At 38.6% G+C, this 26773-nt stretch overlaps 1 protein-coding gene across 4 annotated transcripts in view; it reads left to right on the top strand.

Annotated features, from left to right (window-relative positions):
- The window catches only part of LOC136862877 (uncharacterized), a 267146-nt gene that overhangs the window by 163635 nt on the left and 76738 nt on the right, over positions 1 to 26773 (top strand). For all 4 annotated transcript variants that reach the window (XM_067139152.2, XM_067139150.2, XM_067139151.2 and 1 more), the window contains one exon: positions 3066 to 3296. In XM_067139152.2, coding sequence (XP_066995253.2) covers positions 3066 to 3296 — 231 coding nt within the window. The remainder of the gene's footprint in view (positions 1 to 3065; positions 3297 to 26773) is intronic.

The raw sequence follows: 26773 nt of genomic DNA, 5'->3' as shown, positions 1-26773 counted from the left end.
ATTTAATAAATTATGTTGTAAATTTTATCAACAACATAATATCTTGTATTGAAAAGGTGGATTTTGTAAAATTTAACTTATTGTTTTGTAATCTCTATTCAATACGGACCAAACACTGAATGGTCAGCGTACTGGCCTTCGGTTCAGAGGGTCCCGGGTTCGATTCCCGGTCGGGTCGGGGATTTTAATCTTCATTGTTTAATTCCAATGGCCCGGGGGCTGGGTGTTTGCGCTGTCCCCAACATCCCTGCAACTCACACACCACACATAACACTATCCTCCACCACACTAACACGCAGTTACCTACAAATGGCAGATGCCGCCCACCCTCATCGGAGGGTCTGCCTCACAAGGGCTGCACTTGGCTATAAATAGCCATACGAAATTATTATATACGGACCAAACATGAAATTCTTGACTTTAAATGAATGAAGGAGGTTAGGTTACGTAGGAAAATAATGGACTTGGTAATGGACGGTAACAGAAGCATGGGAAGTAAAGACAACGATGTTTAGACTCAGCTTTCAATGACTTAAAGATAAGAGGCGTGGAACTGAAGAGCTGGTTTCAGGTAGAGGGTTGTGGAGGTGCAAAATTAATTCTCAGAGACTTCAGACTGAGCGCTCAAAAACATTGCATTATGTAACGAATATGTATTTGTGTATGTACTTTCATTCTAATACAATGTTATTGTAACTGTCATACATTCAACGCTCATGTAAGGAAGGTCATAAAGTACGTCCTTGGCGTACAATTTGCAAATTACAGTTCTTGAATCACACATACCTCGTATGTAACAAAGTCAACTACTTGTGAAATAACTTTCCATCTCTCAACGTTCGATCAAAGTCGGATCAAAAATCAATTGTTTCGAAGAGATGCTCAAATTTTGATCGCATCTTATTTTCATAACACCTATATCATAGAAATACTAATGCGCATAGTGTATAATTCTATCTGGCGGTGTGATTAGCTCAGTAGCTTAGGTGCTGGCTTCTTGCCCGAACGACTGATATTCGAATCCCAGTCGATCCTGAGTTGAAAATGAGCCTGGGTTGCTTCATAGACCCCGGGAATAACTGGGAAAAGACTGAGGAAAGTTTATACTTGTATCGCACGGAGTGTGGTTCAAATTGGATAAACGATTCTTTGGATAATAAAAAAGAATTTCCATCTCTCACCTAGTGCACTAGGATATCCCTTTGAAAGTATATATCTCTCTGAAGAGTGTGAAAATCAGATTCTCCACGACGCGACTTTCAACGTACGAAGCTTTACCGACTCGGAGCAGCCGTTCGAAAGTTAATAACGAGGAGCACCACATCTAAAATCAAGGAATCACTGAACGGGCATCCTGAGTCAGAGTTTAGTCGTTGTAGCCTCCAACGGCCAACAGCACGTGGTCATCTGCTCAAGTAATCTGCTCAAGTAATAGAACTTACTGAATTATCAATACCTACCATACCAACCAGCATTTACAATTTTAGTAGGCCTCCTCGAAACTGATAACATTATACCTCGTTCAAGAACGAAGCCGAGACATAGGAAATTAACCAGCCCAGTATGAGCTGGAGAACCTCATATGGCAATATCAAGGGGGATATTAACGTAAATGTAATTTTATGTTGACGTTCCCGTACAATGGGACTTCTAAAATAATTTTCCCGCTTTCTCAGTGGCCTACTGATGCTTGATCCATGACATACAGCAGATACTGGGATGACATCCACATGCAAATTTTACATCCATTTCATGAAGCTCTTAGCTAGGATGTGTCTCACAGGATGTTAATGCTCGCCTTCATCGGGTTGACATTGTCAGTCAGAATGTCCAACAGGTCGAAATCACACGGAAGGGTTACCCTGCGATGTCTCCAAACATTAATCTCAATGAACTTCTTAGGATATACTCAAAGGTTCATCAAGCAACGCATATGCTCATATACAGCACTTCAAGATATTTAGGGAGCTGTAGAAGAGGAGTGTAACGACTTCGACCAAGACAGACAGGATGACCTGATCAATGCTATGTCTAGGAGAGTATAGCAAGTATTACAGAATACAAGAGGTGAAATACATTGTTCTGATTCTACCCAGAAGTGTTCCCCAACGACACGAACACCTTGGAAATATCGCATCAAAATTTCCTTCCTACCATGATTACTTCACAACTATTAACGTCTCTGATTTTGCTACGTACGTGTTTTACTTTAATTTTAGCATTGCCTGCATTATTTAACTACTCCTTAATTCTGCCATATGCAGATGGCTTTCTTCGATGTATGTAGTATTAAAATCACACCTGTTATGAATAATTGAAATGTGCGTGAGAAGGCACGTGACATTTTAGGCAGACCATTTTAGCTGCCCTGGGAGTCAGTTTACCTCGGATCGAGTAGGGTTATCTGTCATCTTGATAAATAATGTAATGGTAACATTGGCAGACTGTACACAATGTGCATATAATAACGAATAACAAGATCGAATCCGGATGAAGAATGATTGCAGTTCAAATATTTTTCTGTTTTTACGCGCTAGAATGAATTTTTTACTTCTTTCTTCTCTAAGTCTATCGTGGTTCTAATCCTGATCAATACATATCAGAATTTTACAATTAGAATTCACGTCCTGTAAACAGAATTCCACATAAATCGTATTATTCCGTCGTTTATTTTATTTTTCAAGTCTTGAACGATGCCGATCCTGACCATTATCTCCAGCTGCACGAAGGAATCACTGAACAGGTATCCTGAGCCGGAGTTTAGTTGTAGTAGCCTCCACTGGCCAACAGCATGCGGTCATCTACTCAAGTTATGTTGGTTAACTTGGCACAACCTGGTGCTTCATCTAGAACTAACCAAATAAACAATACGATACCAACCAGCAAAATATTAGTAGGCCTCAATGTAGCTGATAACATTATACCTTGTTTAAGAATGAAGCCGAAACATAGCAAATTATCTGGTCAAGTATGATTAGGAGAATTGACACAAAATTACACGAGGGGTTTTTCTCTCACTTATTATATACAGTTTCTGTTTAGAATTATGTTTCTTTGTTTTTCAGGTAACAACGGGATCTGGTCGTGGGGACAACTACACAGCCATGATGTACAGGGTCAAAGTACATGGAACAACTACGCTCCCGGATTGTGAACCTGAGTCTTGGACGCGCTCAATAATTTGCAAATGTCTACCCCAGAATACAGCAAAGAGACAAGCCTTCAAGTCAGATGCACTTTTCAAGAATGAGATAGCAGTATACACACAAGCTCTTCCAGCACTGCTAGCTTTCCAGGTAAAGTATTCTACTTATTAAACTAACGACGAGAGATAACTTGTAGCAGTTGTGAGGAACGAAATTATTAAATTGTTAAAAATTGAGAATGGGGCATAAATTTTGAAGAAAAGGAACCGTCTTGACTGCCACCTCTTAATTTATTCCATAACTTTTCACCAGTTAGCAATCACAAAATGAATACATTTGCAGTCCTAGTGATAGGAAATAATTACTCTTAAAGCTAGAAAGTCATAAGCTCATTAAATGTATTTGTTAAAATGCTTGACTACTTGAACGTACGTACAAACGGCACACAATTTTGATTACAATGAGAATAATTGTTTTCACTTTGCTAGTTCAGTTTAACAGGAACTAACGGAAGAAATCCAGTAATACCCATCTCCTTGGCTGAATGGTCAGCGTAGCATCTTTTGGTCCAGAGCGTCCCGGATTCGATTCCCGGTCAGGCCGATAGATTTCTCCACGTCTGGTTAATTGCCCTGGCTCCGGAACTGAGTGTTTGTGTTTGACATCACATACACCTATTGATTTACACACAACACAACACACCACACTTGGACATATAAACTTCTGTTGCTCTACTGTCTTATGTATAATAAGATAACTTCTGTATTTAAACTGCTTGATCAGAAATCTTACACATCCTATCACTGCACCTCACTTATACCAATTAAGTCTAACTACAACCTATCCACTTCCCTTCTAAATTATACAACGATTTATGCTCCTAAGATTCCACACTCCGGCTAGAAGAATGGCCATCTTTTCTCGGGCTATACCCGACATGTTCTTCCGGAATATTTTACCTGTGCAAAGCAAAGCCTCCTTGATATAGGCCACGATGGTAGCTTGTAGGTGATGAGTTGATAATAATGACACAATTGATCGACTTGATTGACCAAGCGACCGATGCTCAGCCCATAGGCCTGCAGCACGACAAATACGCTCGGCCGTTATTCTTGGTTTTCTAGACCGTTGCCGTCAGGTATCACGTATGCTGAGTGGACCTCGAAACTGAGTCCAGAACCAGGTAAAAATCCATGACGTGGCCGGAAATCGAACCGGGGCCTCCGGGTAGCACGCAGTTGCATAACACCTAGACGACGGGACCAGCTAATATTAATAGAGAATATTAGTTAACATTATAAAACTTTAAATTACGATAATATAGTACAATATCACAGTAAAACTTACCTTTATAATATATTATTGTGCACTTTGGCTAGAGACATCAGTATTAGGTTTAATACCATATAGGGCGGGTTCAATCATCTGCTGGTAACATGTCGACCAAAATATTATGTGCACTCGAGTTTGTAGGTTGTTTATGGAATAACTAATTTTCCCGAAGAAAATCCAATTATACCATCACATTCCTCGTTTCATTTCACGTTAGATCATGTAGATTTCGAAATTTTAGTCTATAATTTAATATTCTTTATCGCAGGTTGAACGCAAAAATGCCCGTTTCAACAATACGTCCAATATGCGATATTTTTTCTCCAAAACATTTCTTCTGATCGAATCCAAATTTTAACACAGTATTCATTGGGATGATTTTGTATTGTTTATAAATTTCAAAATTTTATGTTTCCAAGAAAGAAACTATCAGTTTTGTAAAGTAATTTTCGTGTTCCCGGGGGGGGGGGGGTTTGGAAAATTGGATTCTTGTTCGCGTTGTGATCTTTATATATCCATGGATCCCATGGTTATACTGTATGACTGTGAAATACGTAAATTATTTACGTTTCTTTCTATCAGTTTGTATTTGTATTGGGTACAATGAGATGGATCAGATTTTAACTGCACTCATAAGAAAAGCTGTTGGAAAATGTTTTTCATGACCTCTTTGTTTAAATGCTAATCATAGGAAATTATTAAATACCGGGGGAATCATTTAAACAAACGGTGAAGCTAATGTTACTTGTAATCAGTAGATTCAACTCCGAGCAAGGCATGGCATAGCGCGGTGTCCTGAGCTATCGCGGCAAAGTAGCACGACTCTCCCTGCATCGAGGCATGACACAGCGCGGTGTCCTGAGCTACTGCGGCGAAGTCGCACGACTCTCCCTGCATCGAGGCGTGGCATAGCGCGGTGTCCTGAGCTATCACGGCAAAGTCACACGACTCTCCCTGCATCGAGGCGTGGCATAGCGCGGTGTCCTGAGCTATCGCGGCGAAGTCGCACGACTCTCCCTGCATCGGTCGGCTACGCATCCATACTATTCCATCCACTAGAAACACAGACTGATATAAAGATAGGGAATTAATTTAAATAGACCTGTTTCACAGTCACACAGCTTAATCATGGAAACCATAGATATAAGAAGATCATGACGCGGCCACGAACACAATTTTCCAACCCACTTGAACCGAGAAAATGTTGCCTTACAAAACTGATAACAATTTTTTTCTTGGAAATAAACAATTCTGAAATGTATAAACAATGTACAAAACATCCCAGTATATGTTTTGTTAAAATTTGAATTCTATCAGATGACGGGTTTTGGAAAAGCAATGTCTTAAATTTGACGCATGGTTGAAACACGCTTAAAAAGGGGGCACTTCTTGCATCCCACTTGTGTTAAAAATATACTAAAATATAAATTAAAACGTGAAATGAAACGAGGAAAATGAGGGTGTAATTGAATTTTCTGTAGGCCTATTGGTTATTTCAAAAACGATCTCCAAACTCGAACACGCATAATATTTTGGTCGACTAGAGGACAGCTACACGGGAGGTAAACTACCTGGAGGTGTACATTACCTGGTACTTTGGGTCGCATGCTATCGCCTCCACGTAAGCGGTAGGTAGCTACCCGGAGCTAGACGCCGATGTACGAGGTTGGGTAGACTAATTTTCAGCGATTTCACTTTTTCGACTGAGGTGCTATCTACATTCAAGTTTATGAAGCTCATTCTGATCGTTTTATGTTCCTGTATTTGCATCAGCTGATTATCACCAACAAGCCTAAGAGGAGTTCTGCAGTGTTACGGAAAACGATTTATGTCAAGATTTCGTGAGATTAATCTATGCGGGTTCAAAATTAATACCCATTTGGGCTGTCGAGGTTTTAACGCTTACATTTTCTTACACCAGTTATACGCTGTCATGTAAGCCAGCGTTCCGGAATGCGTTCTCGTAGTAGAGTGAACAAGGCGCCCGTTCCCACATACGAAGTGGAAGGTACCCTCGTTTCAGCCTCAATTAGACTTTGTCATTTTATTTATTTTAATTTCAAAGTTATTTCTGTTATAGTGCAGGACTATGCGCCTACTAGTTCAGCAGATGATGAAGAGGTGGACGATTCAATACAATATTTAAAAGGAGACGAGGATCTAATTGTGATGGGAGACTGGAATGCAGTGGTAGGTCAAGGAAGAGAAGGTAATGCCGAAGGAGAATTTGAACTGGGACAAAGGTATGAAAGAGCTGCTGGTAGAATTCTACACCGGTCATTATTTAGTCCTTGCTACTACTTGGTTCAAACACCACAGACGACGATTGTGTACGTGGACGAGATCTGGAGACACTGGAAGATGTCACATACACTTCATTATCATTAGACAGAGATTCAGAAACCAGGTGTTAGATTGCAAGACCTTCCCAAAAGCAGGCGTGGACTCTGACCACAACTTGTTGGTCATGAAATGCCATCTGAAGCTGAATAAATTGAAGAAAGGAAGGAATGCAAAGATATGGGATCTAGACAAGTTAAAAGAAAAGAGTATGAGGGATTGTTTCAAGCAACATGTTGCACAATTAATAAATGAAAAGACTGAAGGAAACGCAATAGGTGAAGAATGGATTTTCGTGAAGAATGAGATCAGTAGGGTTGCTGAAGATAGGTTAGGAAGATCAAGTAAGAATCAGTGGACAACTCCTGAGATATTACACCTGATTAACGAACGACGAAAATGCAAGAATGCAATATGAACAGGGTAGAAAAGAATATAGGCCATAAAGAATGAAGTAGGTAAAATGTACAAGACAGCTAAGGAAGAATGGCCGAAAGAGAAGTGCAAGGATGTTGTAGGTTGTATGGTTGTAGGAAATGTAGAGGCTGCGTACAGGAAAATCAAGGAAACCTTTGGAGGAAGGAAAACCAGATGTATGGGAAGCCACTTCTAGGGAAAGAAGACTAGGCAAAAAGGTGGCAGGAACATATCCAACAACTCTCTCAAGAGAAAGAATTTGATGGTGAGGTTCTGCAACAAGAAAAGCTGTCGGTGCTGATAAAATGGGAGACGCAGTTATTAGGCCAGAATTTTACAGAGCTTTAAGAGACCTATATACTGTAAATACAAGGTACCTGAAATTGATGGCATATCCTCTGGATTACTGACTTTCTTAGAATTAACCAGCATAGCGAGGTTATTCCATTTAGTGTGTAAGATGAATGATACAGGAGAATTGTCCTACGATTTTAGACAGAATGTTGTTATACCTACTCCAAAGAAAGCAGGTGTTGACAAGTATGTAAACTACTGCACCATTACAGTAGTTTAGTATCCCACACTAGCAAAATTCTAACACGTATTGTTTACAGAAGAATAGAAAGGCAAGTTGAAGCTGAGTTGTGAGAAGATCGGTTTGGCTTCAGAAGAAATGTAGGAACACGTGAAATAATCCTGATTTTACGTCTGATAATAGAGATTCGAATTATGAAGGACAAGCCCACATACATGGCATTCGTAGATCTAGAAAAGACATTCGATAATGTTGATTGGAACAAGCTATTTGAGATTTGAGGGTGATTGGGATCAGATAATGAGAAGAAAGAAATATCTACAGTCTGTACAAAAATCACTCTGCAGTGATAAAAGTCGAGAGCTATGAAAAAGGAGCAGCTATCCATAGAAGAGTGAGGCAAGGATGTCGTTTTTTCCCTATCCTTTTCAGTGTTTATGTAGAAGAGGCAGTGAAGGTAATCAAAGAGGAAAAGTAGAATAACTAATGAGGGCAGAAGTAAGGAGGCCATAAAATGCAGACTAGCACAAGCAAGAAAGCCCTAAAAATAAATGTGCTCACTTCGAACATTGCTATAGGAATTAGAAAGATGTTTTAAAGGCTTCCGTGTGAAGCGTGTCACTGTATGGAAGTGAAACAGGGACGATAACTAGCTCAGAAGGAAACAGATTAGAAGCTTTTGAATTGTGGTGTTAAAGAAGGATGCTGAAGGTGAGATGGATGGATCGAACCCCGAATGAAGAGATACTGGATCGAAATGGTGAGAGGAGAACGATTTCGTGAAATTTGACTAGAAGAAGAGAGAGAACGATATAACACATCTTAAGACACCCAGGACTTGTTCAGTTGGTTTTTGAGGGAAGTGTAGACAGTAAGATCGGCAGGGATAGACCGAGGTACGTAGGTGGATCAAAAGGTTAGTTGCACCAACGCGCTGCAGCAGCGCGCTGTGTGTCGCAAACGTGGGCACAGCGGAGAAAGGAACAGACACTGCCCACACGTCTGTTAGGCAGGTCGCTGTGGTGTCTCGTCTAGTATTGTGGGAATAGTGGCCAAATGCAATGGCGCGTCAACTGGACGTACACTCCAAATATGAGGTGCGTGCAACAATCCGATTCCTATGGGCCAAAAGGAAGAATTGCACGGACATTCATCATGAAATTAGTGCTGTGTATGGGGAGCGGGCCATTTCGCGGCAAGGTATCGTAAAGTGGTGTCAGCAATTCGAAGCCGGGCGCACGGATATCACGGACAACCATCGGGAAGGCAGGCCCGCAACGTCCAAGACCCGTGCAAAGGTCAACAGTGTGAATGCGATCATTAGACAGAACCGGCGCATTAAACTGAGAGAAATCGCGACGCAGCTGAACATGTTATATGGCAGTGTGTTTGCCATTGTTCACGAGGACCTTGGATATCGTAAGCTTTGTCAAAGATGAGTCCCACGTCTTCTCACCGATGAGCACAAGGGTCAACGTTTCCAATTCCCCCCGGGCATTTTTGCAACGCTATGCCGCAGATGGCAACGGGTTTCTGCGGCGAATCGTCACAGGCGACGAAACGTGGGTCCACCACTTCACCCCAGTAACGAAGCGAATATCAGTGGAATGGGTGCACCCCTCATCACCACAGCGAAAGAAGGCCAAGGTTCAACCTTCAGCCGGTAAGGTTATGGCGACAGTGTTCTTTGACATGGAGAGTTTGCTGCACGTGGAATTCATGCCGAAAGGAACGACGATCAACGCGGCGTCGTATTGTCAAACGTTGCACCGGTTGCGTAAAGCGATTAAAGAGAAGCGCCGGGGGAAACTGAGCGCCGGTGTGATTTTGTTGCACGATAACGCAACACCTCCCAAGGCCCGCCAAACGACAGAACTGCTGCAGCGTTTCAAGTGGGAGGTCTGGCAACATCCACCCTACAGTCCCGACCTAGCGCCATGTGACTTTCATCTGTTCGGTAAGCTCAAAACGGAGCTTGGTGGTCGACGTTTCCAAACCGATGAGGAGGAGAAGGCCGCTGTCTCCGAGTGGTTGCAGAACGCTGGTGGAAATTTCTATGCATCCGGCATCGACAAGTTGCTTGTGTGTTCGCAGAAATGTTTGGAGTCTCTTGGAAACTATGTGGAAAAGTGACGTTACAGTGTATGTCGTTATAGTCGTGTTGCTGTTGTATAGGTGGTGTAATAAATGGCCATAACTGGGAAGTGCACCTTATTTTCTGATCTGCCCTAGTAGTAATATGACAAACAGATCAGAGTAGATAATGGGGGGTAGTAGTTACGTAGAAATGGAAAGCTTAGCAGGGAATAGGGTGGCATGGAAAGCTGCATCAAACCAGTCAATGGACTGACGACCCAAATAAAAACAGGAAGATGAATTAGGGAATGGAATAATTTATCAAGGGAATAGTTCGACATATTTCAAAGTTCTTTGAAATAATTTAAGGAAAGGCTAGATAAGCAACAGATAGGGAATCTGCCACCTGGACGACAGTCCAAAATGCAGATCAGTGATGAAGTGAATTAATCATAACACCACATTCTGTAAGTAGCACATAAATGAAGCATTTTCCTAATAGGTATAATATTGTGATTAAACATTTGAATGGAACATAGCATCGATAAAAGTACGTATGTAAAATAAGGCATTCAGATGAATACAACAGCTAATTATGAAAGTAAAGGAATATCAGGAATAATGGGGATTAGAACCTGGGTACCTTGGGTACCTCGCGAAACGAAGCGAGCTCCGTAGCCATTATGCTACGAGATGGCTTCCGATAAAAGGGTACATATAACAAGTTATGACTTATGTTTGATGACTGTAAAATTAAAATTAGAAAATTAAGGCCCTTTTGGGATGATTTCCAAATAGGTTTTGAATTTTTACCCTTGTAGAGTTTCTTCGCGAAAGCTTGACATAAAATGTGTCCTCAATTCTCTAGACGCGAGAGGGTGGTGTGAATGTTGCAACTCAAGGAAAGCATTCATGATTAAATGCCTACAATACAATACCGATCCCTGCTAATGTATCATGTTTTTATCAATATTATTGAAAATCCACAGCCTGTTTCCAGTCATTCGACCGGATCAGGAATGGAAGGAATGAATGAAGACCCCATCTAGCGGCGAGGATAGGAATTGTGCCGGCTGCCGAAGCCTGTCGCACTCCTCTGGGGCAATGATTAATGAATGACAGATGAAATGAAATGATATTGGAGATGGTTGTTGGAATAAAATATGACAGGGAAAACCGCAGTACCCGGAGAAAAACCTGTCCCGCCTCTGCTTTGTCCAGCACAAACCTCACATGGAGTGACCGGAATTTGAACCACGGAACCCAGCGGTGAGAGGCCGGCGTGTTGCCGCCTGAGCCACGGAGGCTCCATCAGTATTATTATTACTTATTTATTTAATCCGTTTATCGTCCAGGGTTGGTTCTTCCATCGGACTCAGCGAGGGATCCCACCTCTACCGCCTCAAGAGCCATGTCCTGGAGTGTGAGACTTTGGGTTGGGGATACAACTGGGGAGGAGGAGCAGTACCTCGACTAGGTGTCCTCACCTGCTATGTTGAATAGGAGCCTTATGGGAATGGAATGATTGGAAGGAATAGGCAAGGATGAGGGAAGGAATCGACCCTGGCCTTGAGTTAGATTTACCTGGAGAAGAAGAAGAAAATCACGGAAAACCACTTCGAAGATGGAATCGAAACCCCTCTACTCAGTTAACATCCCGAGGCTGAGTGGACCCCGTTCAAGCCCTTTTACCTTTCGTGGCAGAGACGGGAATCGAACCCGGGCCTCCGGGGGTGGCAGGTCAACACACTAACCACTACACCGCAGAGATGGGCTTTTATCAATAATATTCAGCTCTCAAGATTTTCCCAGCAGGTTAGTCTTATCGAACCCTCGAAGTGGCTGAAAATTTACGCGCCTGGTAACAACGATTTATGCTGCCGTTATCGCTACCCGGGAGTAGACGAACGGAAATTATCCTTTCACGTTTGAGCTAGAACACAGTAGAACCGACCCTTACACGACTACGTACGATCTACTACATTCTCCTCACAAGGCTCATAAATATTACACATTTAGTAATATTAACATGAATTTTAATAATATTATTTATATTAATTTCCACAAAGGTATTATTTAATTATTGTATTAAGAATGCAATATGCCCATTTATGTTGTGTATTACGATATATATTTTACGTATAGGCTTATTAGTAGTAGTAGTATGGTAATTATGTTTAGGAAGCTTTGTCCTATTTTATATATTACATCATGTTAAATTATACTCGTATATATTTACTGTATATTATTTTGTAATTACATTGTGAATATAGCCACCATTGTAATTTATCTGTATTGCACCAAGAAGGGCCTTGGCTCAGGTGCCTATATTGAAATGAAATAAATGAAATTAGTTAGTATGGACTGCCTGGCCGTGGTGGTAAGGCGTGCTCGGTTGACCCGAAAAGACGCGGGTTTGACTTCCACGTTAGGAAGTCAAGAAGGCAGGGAAAAAATGGGATTTCCTTCCGAAGGTACACATGACCATGAGGTTCACTCAGCCTCCACCATATACGAGTACAGTACCTGTTTAATTCCTGGGGGCAAAGAGCTAACCACTCTACTCCACCAAGTGCTGATGTTACGGATAGTGGAAGTCTTTACATTCCAAGGATCAGTACGGAGCCTTTTTTCTTTTCTTTCCTTTCTCGCTTATTAGTTAGTTCAGTAGGGTAGGAGTTAGATTCTGATTCTGATTTCATGTTACTTGTGTATTTACTGGGGAAATGTAAGTCTGGGACAAGTGTGGTAAAGTCAATTATCTATCTATCTATCCATCTATCTATCTATCTATCTATCACACAACTCGTAGGGCCTAATGGCCTGAGCAGTATGACTTTGCGTTCCTGAAGATGAGTATTTTTCTATCCATTGACAGTACACAGAAATTGGCTGGATTGTAAAAAATATCTAGAACTACTGTAAGATGTGTGCGCCACAGAGAGAATATAGCTTCTTCATACATTGCGGCTTCTTGGGTCTAACATGGAAATACCTCCCCCAGCAGAGAAAGAATCCTTACACAGGCAGCATATCCTTGTCTACGGGAGGAGTAGGCCTACTTCTTATCCCCTTCTTCACCTAGAAATCTCACCGCAATTTCACGGCATTTATTCCGTAATGCGCCCAGAGTGGCTCAAGCTGAAGAGCGCTGGTCCTTCCTCAGGGCCCAAGTTGGTGGGTTCAATCCGATGGTACTTGAAGGAGCTCAAATACTCAAATCGTGTAGGTAGATTTATTACTATGTAAAGTATCTCCTGTGGGAAAAAATTCCGGCACCTCTGCCTCTCCGAAAACCATATACATTTTTAAAAATTATTATTATTATTATTATTATTATTATTATTATTATTATTATTATTATTATTATTATTATTATTATTACTATTATTATTATTTGGCCCATAACGTACAGAAGATGCTTGTACATCATGATTGCATGTTCTGCATAATATGCTTCTGTGCTAGTAACGGTGGACGCGTTCGAGTTGGGCCCACGGTCAAAAAAATTCCCTACCGATTACCGTCGAAGTCTAGTTGCGTTCCTGTTCAGCAGGGTAGGTTTCTCCATTTGTTAATATTCGGCCACTCGTTTTTATTTGAATGTCCTTAATATTAACAAGTATCAACATTACTTTTTAGTATCAATTAAAGACTGTTATTGAAATTATTACAACACCATTTAATGATTACCACAATAACGTCTTTAAAACATTTTTGTTAACAAACATAAAATAACGTTAAAAAATTCATTTATGATTAAATCATTACTTAATCACCCAACCTAACCTAATCTAACCTAACCTAGTTTGTTCTAACCTCTACGACCGCATTTAAAACTTATTTTACCTGTATATTTTAACTGATTTCCAAAAGTTGTAACTACTCGGGGCAGTTTCATGAGAGCAATTCGACCCCCACTTTGAGCTGACCATGGGCCTAACTCAACATACCCCGTGCCGGTACATCTTCAGTAAGAGGGCACAAATTAAACTGAATACGTACATCAACGTACTGAATGGTTAATAACATTAGAAGCGTGACACGTAAATGTATCACATCCGCAAATTCTATTGCTCGCCGTCAGACAAGTCAACGAATATATTTCAGGATCAGAGCAATGCACCCAGCCTACTCAGTAGTCCTCTTAATGTGGTTCTTTATGTTTACATCCTTACTGATATACCATCTACCTAGCCGTCAAGCCTTTGTTGATCCGATCTGCCCCACACTTCAGCGCCAATTCTACGTAGTTTTTGTAGACTGCTTGATTTGTCGGCATGCCCAATGGCACCTAATTATACAATTTGGTGTCAATATACAGTTTAGGTGTACTTGGTACTCTATGGATTATTGAAAACTTGCTCCTAAGTTTTAGTCTTTCAGGAATGTGAGTACAGTTGCGAAGCTGGATGGAATAGACCTTTGTTGCCAGAATATATTGCGCCCGTAACTAGGTCTAGCCGGTGAATAAGAGACACACCAGGGGTGCTCAGTTCGAAAAGATTACTGACTGGATAAATACAAATGGCAGGATTAATCATCAGGTTCGGAAATGAGAATAGTTGATATTTAATTAATATTATAACATAATTTATTCAAAATAAATTAAAAGCTTTTGCCATCCTGATTATCTATGATTATGAGAAATGATCGCTACGTTAAGTTAAATTACTGATGATTCTTGACGTGACAAAAATAATTCAAACAAATGGGATGGTACACGTGACTCTTTTGCCCTACAATTCTAACAGAGTTATTTTCAGTCCTTTACATGTTTCGTTTGTTAATATTAAATTTTTGAATCTTGAAAAATGAGGATGATGTATCAAATTCCTCTAACAATCTGACAAACACATTAAATTTTAATGGAGTGTATGAGATAAAAAAATATTCAGAATTTACGAAGTCGATTACTTCTTCTCATATAAAAATGTTAGTGAACTTACGTTTTTTAAATATTTGTTGTCATTAACTGTATCTTGAATGTGCTTTAAGTTAAGTAAAAATTAACTCGAGACGTCGAGTATATCTGCTCGAAGTCTTTCTCACTTATCTCCTCGTGATAACTAAAATCTGACGTTATTATTACGTGGTCATCTAAGGAATCGAAATTATTACTGATAAAAAAATCATTAAATCAAAAGAATTAAACAACGTGGAAATACTGCCAAAATTATAGATTAAATGTAACTAAAATGTCACAGATCATTCCGTCTGTTAATACATCACATCCATCAGAAATACACAAGAAATATCTTATCACTAGAAAATCTTACTAATTCTACCATCTACAGGAAAAATTTATAAAGAAGAAATATTTACAATATTTACATCACGTCCATGTGCAAATTAACATTATCACTCTCCATTAGACTCATTCAGTAGTATAATTGGAAATGTGAAGTCTCCACGTGAGCACGAATTCTGGCGATAAAAGTGAGCTCGCCTGGTATCGAACTACAGTCTTGTCTGGATATTATTTGACAATCGATTTCCAAATTTAATTCTTTTCCAGTAAGATTCACATGAATTAATGATTTCCAGAAGTTATAACAGGATAAGCTCATTCCTAAACATTAAGACAGAATATTGGAGTACATCTATCGACATATATTTATTATTATCATCATTAGAAGACTTTATCACAGCGACTACACTTTATATTATGTCGAAGAACCATTATCTATTTCCTTCCACGATCAACATCATGTATTTAAAATATCGTCGCACAAACACGTGACAATTCACTATCATAAGACTTATATCACATGTACTAATTCTACATAAATTAGTAATATAATAATAACATTATAACGACTACTAGTATTCATCACAACCGCATATCAAAAAATGTGTAGTCAGAAAATTACGTAAGAAAATGTTATCGTCCAAGAAACAAGCCTTACTTCCATTAACATCGTCTCGAGGATTAGATATACCATTAAGAATTATATATCACTGCTCACGTACTCCTAATAAATCCATAATCTCATTCCGGAATTAATATCCTGATGACATACTACAATTACCACGAGGTACGAATGTAAGTCCAAATGTCACGGAAATATCGAAAAATGTAGGGAAATAGTATCTCAATAAATTCCTAAGACACAGATTAACTCACTAATACAATGACATTCGTTAAATAAGAAAGGATGGTTACGATAACACATGGATAACCTCAGCTGATCTATCATTTCAGAATTCAGTAACACGTGGTTAGGAATCTGAACAAGTACAAAGTACACGCATTAGACTTCATGTCCTATCTCAAATATTAGGAAACAATCAATGAAATGTCATGAAAAATAAATCAAGCTACAGGCTACAAGACCACACCAAAAGAATGAAATAGAACTAAAGTGCTACAAAGATCAGATATAAATAAGACGTTGTCGACTTAACTTATACTGTAGTCTTCATGTTGAGCTCCTGGCGTCCTCAATCGAACATTCCAGGGTTGAAATCCTTGCATCTCCCCGCTGTTGGCGACGGTCCGTTGATTTAGTAATTCATGATGAAGTATGTGTAGAATCCGGCACGAACTCCCATCTTCTTGCGATGAATGCTGTTGAGGTCCTCTTCCACTTTACACTTCCCGATGATTTTGCTAAAACTTGTCTAGAAAAAGTCCTAGTCACAATCCTGCAAGTTGTTATAGAAAAACACGTACTTTATTTATTTATTTGTATCTTTTCGACGTCTGTTGGTTGAACACTAATTGTAGTCGTATGCTGGCACGATTTGAGTATAGGCTTAACGCTAGATATGCGTCCACTATCCCTGGTTATGACTGTATCTCCACTGACGTTCACGTAGATCAATGTCCCAAGTGTAGCTGAAGAATAACTGCGACGAAGTGAGCTGAAGTAAGCAGAAGCGAGAAGTGAGAATGAGCGTGCGTATGACTTGCTTTAAGTAAGTAAATGCTGCGCTGATCGTAGGAAGTACGAGTCAGTTCAAGTACTGAATTCCTTCTAGTCCATTTAATTATATTCGTATTACTTTCTGCCAGTACACCATTCAAATTTAATATAAATTCAATTACTTATTATTGTTTTTCACACGTGATATCATTAACACTGTCCAGTCTAGTTTCACTTTTATACACCTTCAGAAGTACACATATCACGCCGTCGATGTTATTAATATCTTTTCATTACTTTTAACCAAGTACAACTGCACGCGAACATATTGCAGCTATTTGCTTCTCTCTTCCTATTTTATTTCTATTTTTATTTTCTGAACCAGCTAGAGCTCCCCTTCATGTTGGAAACTTGCTCGCCGCCTTGCCCAAGGACAAGCACGCGCGATGCCGACAAAGAAACAGACTCATGACACACTGCCCCACATTCAACCAGCTGACCCAAAGCATACGGCCATAATATCAAATGCATCAAAAGACACAAGATTGCTTTCTTCAAGGTGCAGTTCTATAGGGTTCAGATCTGTGAAGTCAGAACAAGATGTTCACACTAGTCGGGTGATATTGACAATGCAAGGAATGATATTGATAATGCCCACGCAATTCGCACAATGTATCGTTTACGAAGACGCACTCTTCTCCAGAAAAACGGTGATGCGGTTTCACGATGGTCTCTTGGTAACGGGAAGCCACAAGCTTGTCCTGAAATAACCAGACGAGCTGTACGGTCTGCCCCATCTGATGGCAATCAGATTATTACTGAGCCTCCACCTCTGCGCTAGTTGGATCTCACTGTGGCCGTCAAGAATGAAGATCAGCACCATACAACCTGTTCCTTAAGGCTCGATCAGACAGAACGCGGCCTGCTGTCTCGTGAAGAGCGTGCTTCTGCGAAATGCTAGTCCATCATCCCTGCCAAACAGACAGCGGCCTGACATGATGGCCATTTCTAACGTAGCGGCCAGCGTAAAGCTTATAGAAGTATTGAGGAAGAGTATTCTCCTTAATGATATGGTTTATCTCGATTTTAGGAATATTTTGAAAAGGCAGAACAATGCTGAGACATCAGTGTGGAACTGATCCAAGAAGATGCGTTCTTTAAAATTATGTTTTCATTTAAACAGTACACATTTCAGGTTCTATCTAAATATTTATATCTATATATATAAAGGAACATGTCCTGACTGACTGACTGAATGAATGAATGAATGAATTAATGACTGACTGACTGACTGACTGACTGACTGACTGACTGACTGACTGACTGACAGATTCGTCATAGCAGAGCCAAAACTACTGGACATAAATAAATGAAATTTTGAGGATACGTTTATATTGCAATGTAGGTGCTCGCTAATGGAGGATTTTTTTGATATTCCTTCGCTAAAGGAGTGAAAAGGAGGGGTGAATTTTTGAAATGAGTGTATCTATATCTCAAAACTTCAAAAGTTTACAGATGTAAAACTGGTATTTATTATCTCCTCTTAAAATGAAGAAACAAGTATGTTTTCATTTTCGGAAAATTCCAATAGCAGGGACGAAAAACGGTGAAAAATGGTTGAATGCCTTTAATTAGGATACTTATACCTCAGCAACTGAAGACATTACAGACCTGAAAATTTGTAATTGGGATCTCCTTTAAAAATAAAGGAACACGTAATTTTTTGTTTTTGGAAAATCCAATTAATGGGTGGTGAAAAGGGGGGTGAATTTTTAAAGTGAGTGTGTCTATATCTCAAAACTTGAAATGTTTACAGATGTAAAAATTGGTATTTAGAATCACTTTTAAAAATAAAGAAACACGTATTTTTTTGTTTTCGGAAAATCCTAATAAGAGAGATGAAAAGGGTGAAAAAGCGGTTGAATGCCTTTAATGAGGATACTTATATCTTAGAAACTGAAGATATTACAGACCTGAAAATTTGTATTTGGGATCTCCTTTAAAAATAAAGAAACATGTATTTTTTGTTTTTTGAAAATCCAATTCATGGGGGGTGAAAAGGGGGGTGATTTAATTAAAATGAGTGTATCTATATCTCAAAACATTAAAAATTGATGTAAAATTGGTATTTAGAATCTCCTTTAAAAATAAGGAAACATGTATGTTTTTTGTTTTCGGACAATCCCAGTAGGAGGGGTGAAAAGGGTATAAAACCGGTTGAATGCCTTTAATGAGGATACTTATATCTCAGAAACTGAAGATATTACACACCTGAAAATTGGTATTTGGGATCTCATTTAAAAATAAAGAAACACGTATTTCTGTTTTTGGAAAATCTTATTAATTGGAGTTAAACGGGAGTTAGAAATTGGGGTGAATTTTTAGAAAGATGAGAACTACAGTATATCTCAGAAACGTAAAATGTTACAGATGTAAAAACTGGTATTTGGAATCTCCTGCAAAAGTAAAGAAACAAAGGTGATTTGTTTTTGGAAACTCCACTTAAGGGGAACTAAAAACTGGGTGAAATTTTAAAATGAGCATTTGTACAGAATATCTCAAAAACGTAACATGTTATAGAAGTTAAAAATGTTTTTATCTCTATTACAAGTAAAGAAACATGTATCTTTTGTGTTCCACTTGGGTGGGAGGGGGGGTAAAAATGACTGAAAATGGGGTTGAATACTTTTAATTAGGATACTAATATCTCAACAACTGAAGACGTTACAGACGTGAAATTTGGTATTCGAAATATCCTTTAAAAATAAAGGAATATGTAGTTTTTGTTTTCGGAAATCCACTTAAAGAGGGAGAGGGAAATTGAAAAATTAATTGAAATGTTTGTATTAAGATACTATCTCAAAAAACGAAACATTTTGCAGACGTGAAAATTGGTATTTGGAACCTGCTTTAAAAGTAAAAAAACACGTATTCTCGGAAAATCCAATGAAGGGTGGGGGGTGGAGTTGAAAGAATTAAAAATTAATGGAATTAATTGTATGCGGATACTTACATCTAATAAAAACTAAAGTTGTTACAGACGTGAAAACTGGTATTTGGATCTCCTTTAAAAACAAACAAAAACGCGTTTTGGGGGGAAATCTTCTTGGGGAACGGGGGTGAAAAGGAGTTGAATTCCTTTTATGAGGACACATATCTCAAAAACTGAAGATGTTAGAGTCGTGATAATTGGTATTTAGAAGACCATTTACTATTAAAGAAATAAGTATTTTTGCCGGAAAATTCACTTAAGGGGAGGGGAGTGTGAAAGGAACTGAAAAGTGAATTACTTTTATGGGGTACTCATATCTCAAAACTGAAGGTAACAGGCGTGAACACTGGTATTTGGAATCTCCTTTAAACACATAGAAACACGCCTTCTTTATTCTTGGTGGGGGGAGTAAACCAATTTAACGGCGGTGGGATGGAAAAGGAGTTGAGACCAATTGATTTTACTGTTCATAATGTACTTATTCTGATCATAAATCGATCAGTTTTAATCTTTCCTGGGTTCGTTTTCAAGAGCCATCTTCTCCTTTGGAGAACTTAAAGTTACATGCCAGTAGATTTTCCTGGCATATAAATAAAAAATTAAACATATTTGAAATAAACGATAGGAATGAAATTGAACGTGCAATTGTTCACCGCTATAATAAGATCAGTAATGCACGGAAGTATATCATTCGTATCGCCAGAAATCCCGTGCACTTGCCTACGCGCGACAATGGTGCTGGTCATATTATCAGCAATGACAATGGCAGCAGATGTAATTTACCCGCCAAGTAGCGGTCTTGCATCTTGCTGTGGGGTCCAGAAAATCAATAATAATATTAATAATAACCTAAATTCAACTCATATCACCCACCCTAATAATAATTATAATGTTCTGGATCGTCGTCAAAATGTGCGTACCGCGCTGGAAACGGGTCCTGGCCGGGTAATGACTACGAATGCAGTCCGTCCGCGAACTGTACCGCCAAGGCACCCAAGACGACACCACGCCAGATTTCCTCAAGGATTTGATCCATACTAAAAGCGCTTATAGGAAAATATGGCAATGATTTAGGGACCCAACTGACCGGGTGGAATTACCTGGATCAAGCCCGTGAAGTACGAAATCGATTGCTGGAAAAAAAGATTGAAAAATTTGAACTTTGCCGTAATCTCTCAAAAAATGAGTCAGATCGCGAATTTTGGCGGATTCTCTCAGAAAACGAGTCAGATCGCGAATTTCGGCGGATTATATATAAAACGTTAAGCAATTAATTATAAATTAATTATAAATTTCAGTATAATACCGTAGCGAAGCACGGGTATCTTGCTAGTATATAATATAACATGTCCTGACTGACTGACTGACTCTTCATCGCCGAGCCAAAACTACTGGACATAAAGAAATGAAATTTGGGGATACATTCATATTACAGTGTAGGTGCTCACTAAGGGAGAACTTTTGGGTATTCCGTCGATAAGGGGGTGAAAAGGGAGGTGAATTTTGAAAATGATGATATCTATATCTCAAAAACTTAAAAGTTTACACACGTGAAAATTGGTATTTGGAATCTCCTTTAAAAGTAAGGAAACACTTATTTTTGTGTTCGGAAAATCCCATTGAGGGGATGATAAAAGGGGAAAAAGGGGATGTAACCTATTATGAGGAGACTAATATCTCAAGAACTGAAGATGTTACGGACATGAAAATTGGTATTTGGAATCTCGTTTGAAAATAAAGAAACACATATTTTTGTGTTTCTGGATTATCCGAAGAATAGGGGGTGAAGAAGAGTGGCTAACGGGCTGAACTTTAAAAAAGACTATATCTGCAATTTATCTCAGACACGTAACATGTTACAGGTTTGAAAACTGGTATTTGGAATTTCCTGTAAAAGTAAAGAAACATAAATATTTTTTCGGAAAATCCACTTAAGGGGAACTGAAAAAGTGGTGAATTTTTAAAAGGAGCGTATCTGCACTATATCTCAAAAACTTAACATGTTGCAAACGTGAAAAGTGGTATTTGGAATCCCTTTTAAAAAATAAGGAAACGCGTATTTTTTGTTTTCAGAAAATCCCATTGGGGGAAGATAAAATTTGGAAAAGTGGTTGAAACCTATTGTGAGGAGACTTATATCTCAAAAACTGAAGATGTTACAGAGATGAAAATTGGTATTTGAATCTCCATTGAAAATAAAGAAACACCCATTTTTGTGTTTTTGCACAATCCGAAGAATAGGGTGAACAGGAGTGACAAACGGGGTGAATTTTTAAAAATACTACATCTGAAAATGATCTCAGACACGTAACATATTACAGATTTGAAAACTGGTATTTGGAATTTCCTGTAAAAGTAAAGAAACTTTTTTTTGGAAAATCCACTTAAGGGGATCTGAAAATGGGGGTGAATTCTTAAAATTAGTAGGCCCTATATCTACAGTATATCCCAAAAACTTTACATGTTGCAGACGTTAAAATTGGTATTTGGAATCTACATTAAAATAAGGAAACACGTATTCTTTGGTTTTCGGAAAAACCACTTAACCGGGAAGGGTGAAATAATTGAAAAAATAGTATATATATACCCAATAATCTAAAGATGTTGCAAACGTGAAAACTAGTATTTGGAACTCCTTTAAAAATAAAGAAACACGCACTGAGGTGGGGGGGAATCAACTTGGTAGGGGGATGAAAACGGGTATGAATTCCTTTTACGAGGATACATATATTTCAAATACAGAAGATGTTACGTTCGTGATAATTGGCATTTGGAAGCTCTTGTAAAGAAACTGGTACTGTTTGTTCTTAGAAAATTCACTTGAGTGGGGAGTGTGAAAGGAAGTAAAAAAATTGAATTCTTTTTCTGGAGAAACTTATATCTCTAAACTGAAGGTTACAGACGTGGAAACTGATTATTGGAATCTCCTTTAAAAATAAATAAACAGGCATTTCTTGGGTGGGGGAAACCATCTTAACGGGCTGAGGTGGAGTGAAAAAGGAGTCGAATTATTTTCATGAGGATACTTATATATCAAAACTGAAGATGTTACAGATATGAAAATGTGTATTTGGAATTTTCCTTCCACTTAAGGGGGATGAATTAATTGAAAAATTTTTTGAATCCTTTGTATGAGGATACTTATACCTCAAAAACTAAAGATGTTACAGACGTGAAAATTAGCATTTGGAATCTCCTTAAAAATAAAGAAACACGCATTTTGGGAGGGAAATCAACTTGGGGGCGGCGGCGGTGAAAAAGGAGTTTAATTCCCTTTTATGAGGATACATGTACCGGTATCTCAAAACTGAAGATGTTATAGTCGTGATAATTGACATTTGGAAGCTTCTTTATAAATAAAGAAATAAGTATTTTTGATTTTCGGAAAATTCACTTAAGGGGAGAGGGTGAAAGGAAGTGAAAAAATGTAATTATTTTTATGGAGAAACTTAGATCTCAAAAACTTAAGGTTACTCACGTGAAAATTTGTATTTGGAATCTCCTTTAAAAATAAATCTACACGCATTTTTTGGAGGGAGGGAATCAACTTAACGGGCTGGGGTGAAAAAGGAGTTGAATTATTTTTATGAGGAGACTTATATCTCAAAAACTGAACATGTTAGAGGCATGAACACTTGTATTAGGAATCTTCCATCAAAGTAAAGAAACACGTGTTCTTTTGTCTTCGGAAATTCCACTTAAGGGGGGTGAATGAATTGAAAACTTACTTGAATTCTTTGTATGAGGATACCTGTGTCTCAAAAGCTAAAAATTTTAAAGACGTGAAAATTGGTATTTGGAAGCTCCTTTTAAAATAAAGAAACACGTAGTTTTGGGGAGGAGGGAATCAACTTAACGGGGAGGAAGGGGAGGGGTGGAAAAAGAGTTGAATTACTTTTATGAGGATACTTATATCTCAAAAACTGAAGGTGTTACAGACGTGAACATTAGTATTTGGAATAGCCTTTAAAAATAAAGAAACACGCACTTTTTTCGGAAAATCGACTTGGGGGATGTGGGGTTGAAAATAAGTAAATAGGGAGTTGAAATATGTTTATGAGGATACTTTATCTTAAAAACTAAAGCTGTTACAGACGTGAAAGTTGGTATTTTGAATTTTCTTTCAAAATAAATAAACACGTATTTTTGGTTTTCGGAAAGTCCACTTAAGGCGAGAGAGGGGTGGAAAGAAGTGAAGAAGAAGAAGTTGAATTATTGTTATGAGTATACATTTATCTCAAAAACTGAAGGGGTTACAGGCGTACAGACATTAAAACTGGTATCTGGAATCTCCTTTATAAATAATGTAATACGTATTTTTTTGTTTTCGGAAAATCCAATTAAGGGACTGAAAAGAATCCGAAAAGCGGGTGAGTTTCTAAAATGAGTACCGGTATATCTAAAATATATGTCAAAAACTTAACATGTTAGAGATATGAAACTTGGTAATTGGAAAGTCCTTTAAAAATACAGGAACACGTACCTTTTTGTTTTCAGAGAACGCATTTAACGGGGGATGAAAAGAAGTGAAAATTAGTTGAATTATTTTTATGAATATACGTATATCTTAAAAACTGAAGATGTTACAGACGTGAAAATTGGTATTTGGAATCTCCTTTAAAAATAAAGAAGCACGTATTTTTGTTTTCAGAAAATCCACTTAGGTGGGGGTGGGGGAACGACTGATCAAGGGACTGAATTCTTTTTATGGGGATTCTTATGTATATCTCAAAAACTGAAGATGTTACAGATGTAGGAATAGGTATTTGGAATCACCTTTAAAAATAAAAGGAAACATGTAAACTTATTTATTTTTTCGACTTGAGAGGAGACTGTTTCTCACATGTTACAGTTCTATGTCGCATGGTCGTCTTAGCCCGAAAAGGTAATACCACAAACATGGTTTACAAAGAATTTATGGGGTAAATGAAACTCAATTTTGGGTGAGTTGTTATACTTTAGGAATTTTGAGATGTCTTTAGTACAATGCCGAGGAACAATTACTTTGATCAAATTACGAAATCCACGCGAGCGAAGTCGCGGGTAATTGCTAGTATGAAAATAAATGAAGAAATAGTTTTCACGAATTCAGATGGTCTGTAATATTCCTCTAATTCTTCACGACTTTGATTTAATGAACCCATTTCTTCTCCCGGAATTCTTTAATCGGTGCTAGCAGCTGCAGCAGCAGCAGCAGCAGTTCTCCTTCAACAGAATCACACATACCAAAAATAATAATAAAAAACGCCACAATGAACTTGAACGCGGTGTTCGCTGTGTAGTCGGCCTTCGGTTGCCACTAACAAGTCGCTCTCTATCTGGCGTCACGAAGTCATCGATAGGAGCGGTGGGTCGCGTTCTTTCTGACCAAGCCTTTACACTTCTGGTAGACATACGTCCTGTTGCCGCCAAGAAATTATTAGGCAGCATGATGGCTTTGACAACGGGGTTCTTTCGAGATGAAAGTCGTAGATAGTGGTCAGTACTTTCATTTGTAGCTCGAACACTATCCGCGTGAGTCAAGTCCTTTACACAAACTATATTTATATAACAACGTCATGCCCGAATTTTATCTGTATGATTCACTCGTCCACGTAAAGCAACTTCCCTCGTTGGTAGACCCCTCTGACGAAAAGTGACTACTGTATTTGTGCACGATTAACCTTCGATACTAAAATATTCTTATCATAGCTTAATCACATTTCGTGTTCACAAAAGAACGAAAATAATTCCTACGACTTCATCGTATATGTTTCCTGTTCTTGACTTTGTTTTGTTTATGTGAGCTAGACCTACGTTCAGATTTATCTACATTTACAGCAATATTGAGAGAATACTCCATTGACATAAAATAACCGAGCAAGTAGCCGCGTGGTTTGTGTCACGGGAGATTGTGGGTTCGAGCCCTACTGTCGGCGGTCCTGAAGATTGATTTCCGTGATTTCCTATTTTCACACCAGGCAAATTTGGGGGCTGCACCTTAATTAAGGCCAAGGTGGCTTGCTTCCCATTCCTATCCCATCGTTGACATAAGATCTATCTCTGTCGGTGCGACGTAAAGCAAATAGTAAAAAAAGAATCATAACATGCTCTTTCAATATTGAATACTGCTGACAAAATGTTCTGATGAATTACAAAATCTGCCTTGATTAAAGTGAAATATTCGATGGGACGAAATGAAGTACAGAAATCACTTATAAATTAAATAAATTATGGCATATTTAACAAAGCAAATAATAATAATAATAATAATAATAATAATAATAATAATAATAATAATAATAATAATAATAATATAACGTGACAGGGGTGGCAAATACAAGCATAATTACCAGTAGCGTTTTCATTCTATGACTAAAATTTATACACTGCTAATTCTTACACGCTACGCAGACGCACTAACAGACATTTTGCGCTCTTTCGACTTACACCAACTCACTCACACCTGTTTTAAAGTTTCTGCAAACTTTCACTTGCAAATTTAGACAATCGCACAGTTTTCAGTTATGCACTTCAACAAAGCCCCCCACAGCGGCCCAGTCTTTGAGCAACTTCGGCAATAGACGGCAATGGGCTTTAAAATGCTCGAACATAAGCCGGTGACGGCATCGCACGGGCCGGGCTGGGCAGCTCTCAAGGTAGATAGAGTATTCTACGTACCTTGGGCAGCTCTATGTCGTTAGTACGCGGTGGGCCAATGCGAGCTGAGCGCGTCATTGTGTTATACAGTCGAACCTCGATATCTCGAACCTATATTACTCGAATTTTCAGTATCTTGAAGTAACTTAAATTTCCCTGCCGTTTGTCCTATTCTTCACGTGTATTTATTTCTCTATTTCTCGAAATTCGGTCACATGAATTTCTCGATTTCTCGAAGCAAACATTTCCTTCCTTGAAGAAAAAAAAAAAATACACTGTAACTCGAATTTTGTGCAACATTAACTGTGCGATACGGCATTTATGGTTTGTGAGGAACAGTTAACAAGTAGAGAAAGGTTTACAGTGATGCTGGGAGCTAATACGACAGGAACCGAGAAACTAAAACTTCTAATGATCGGAAAATCGG

This window comes from Anabrus simplex, chromosome 2 (assembly GCF_040414725.1).
Source record: "Anabrus simplex isolate iqAnaSimp1 chromosome 2, ASM4041472v1, whole genome shotgun sequence".
Taxonomy (NCBI): domain Eukaryota; kingdom Metazoa; phylum Arthropoda; class Insecta; order Orthoptera; family Tettigoniidae; genus Anabrus; species Anabrus simplex.
This window is presented reverse-complemented; position numbering and strand designations above follow the sequence as displayed.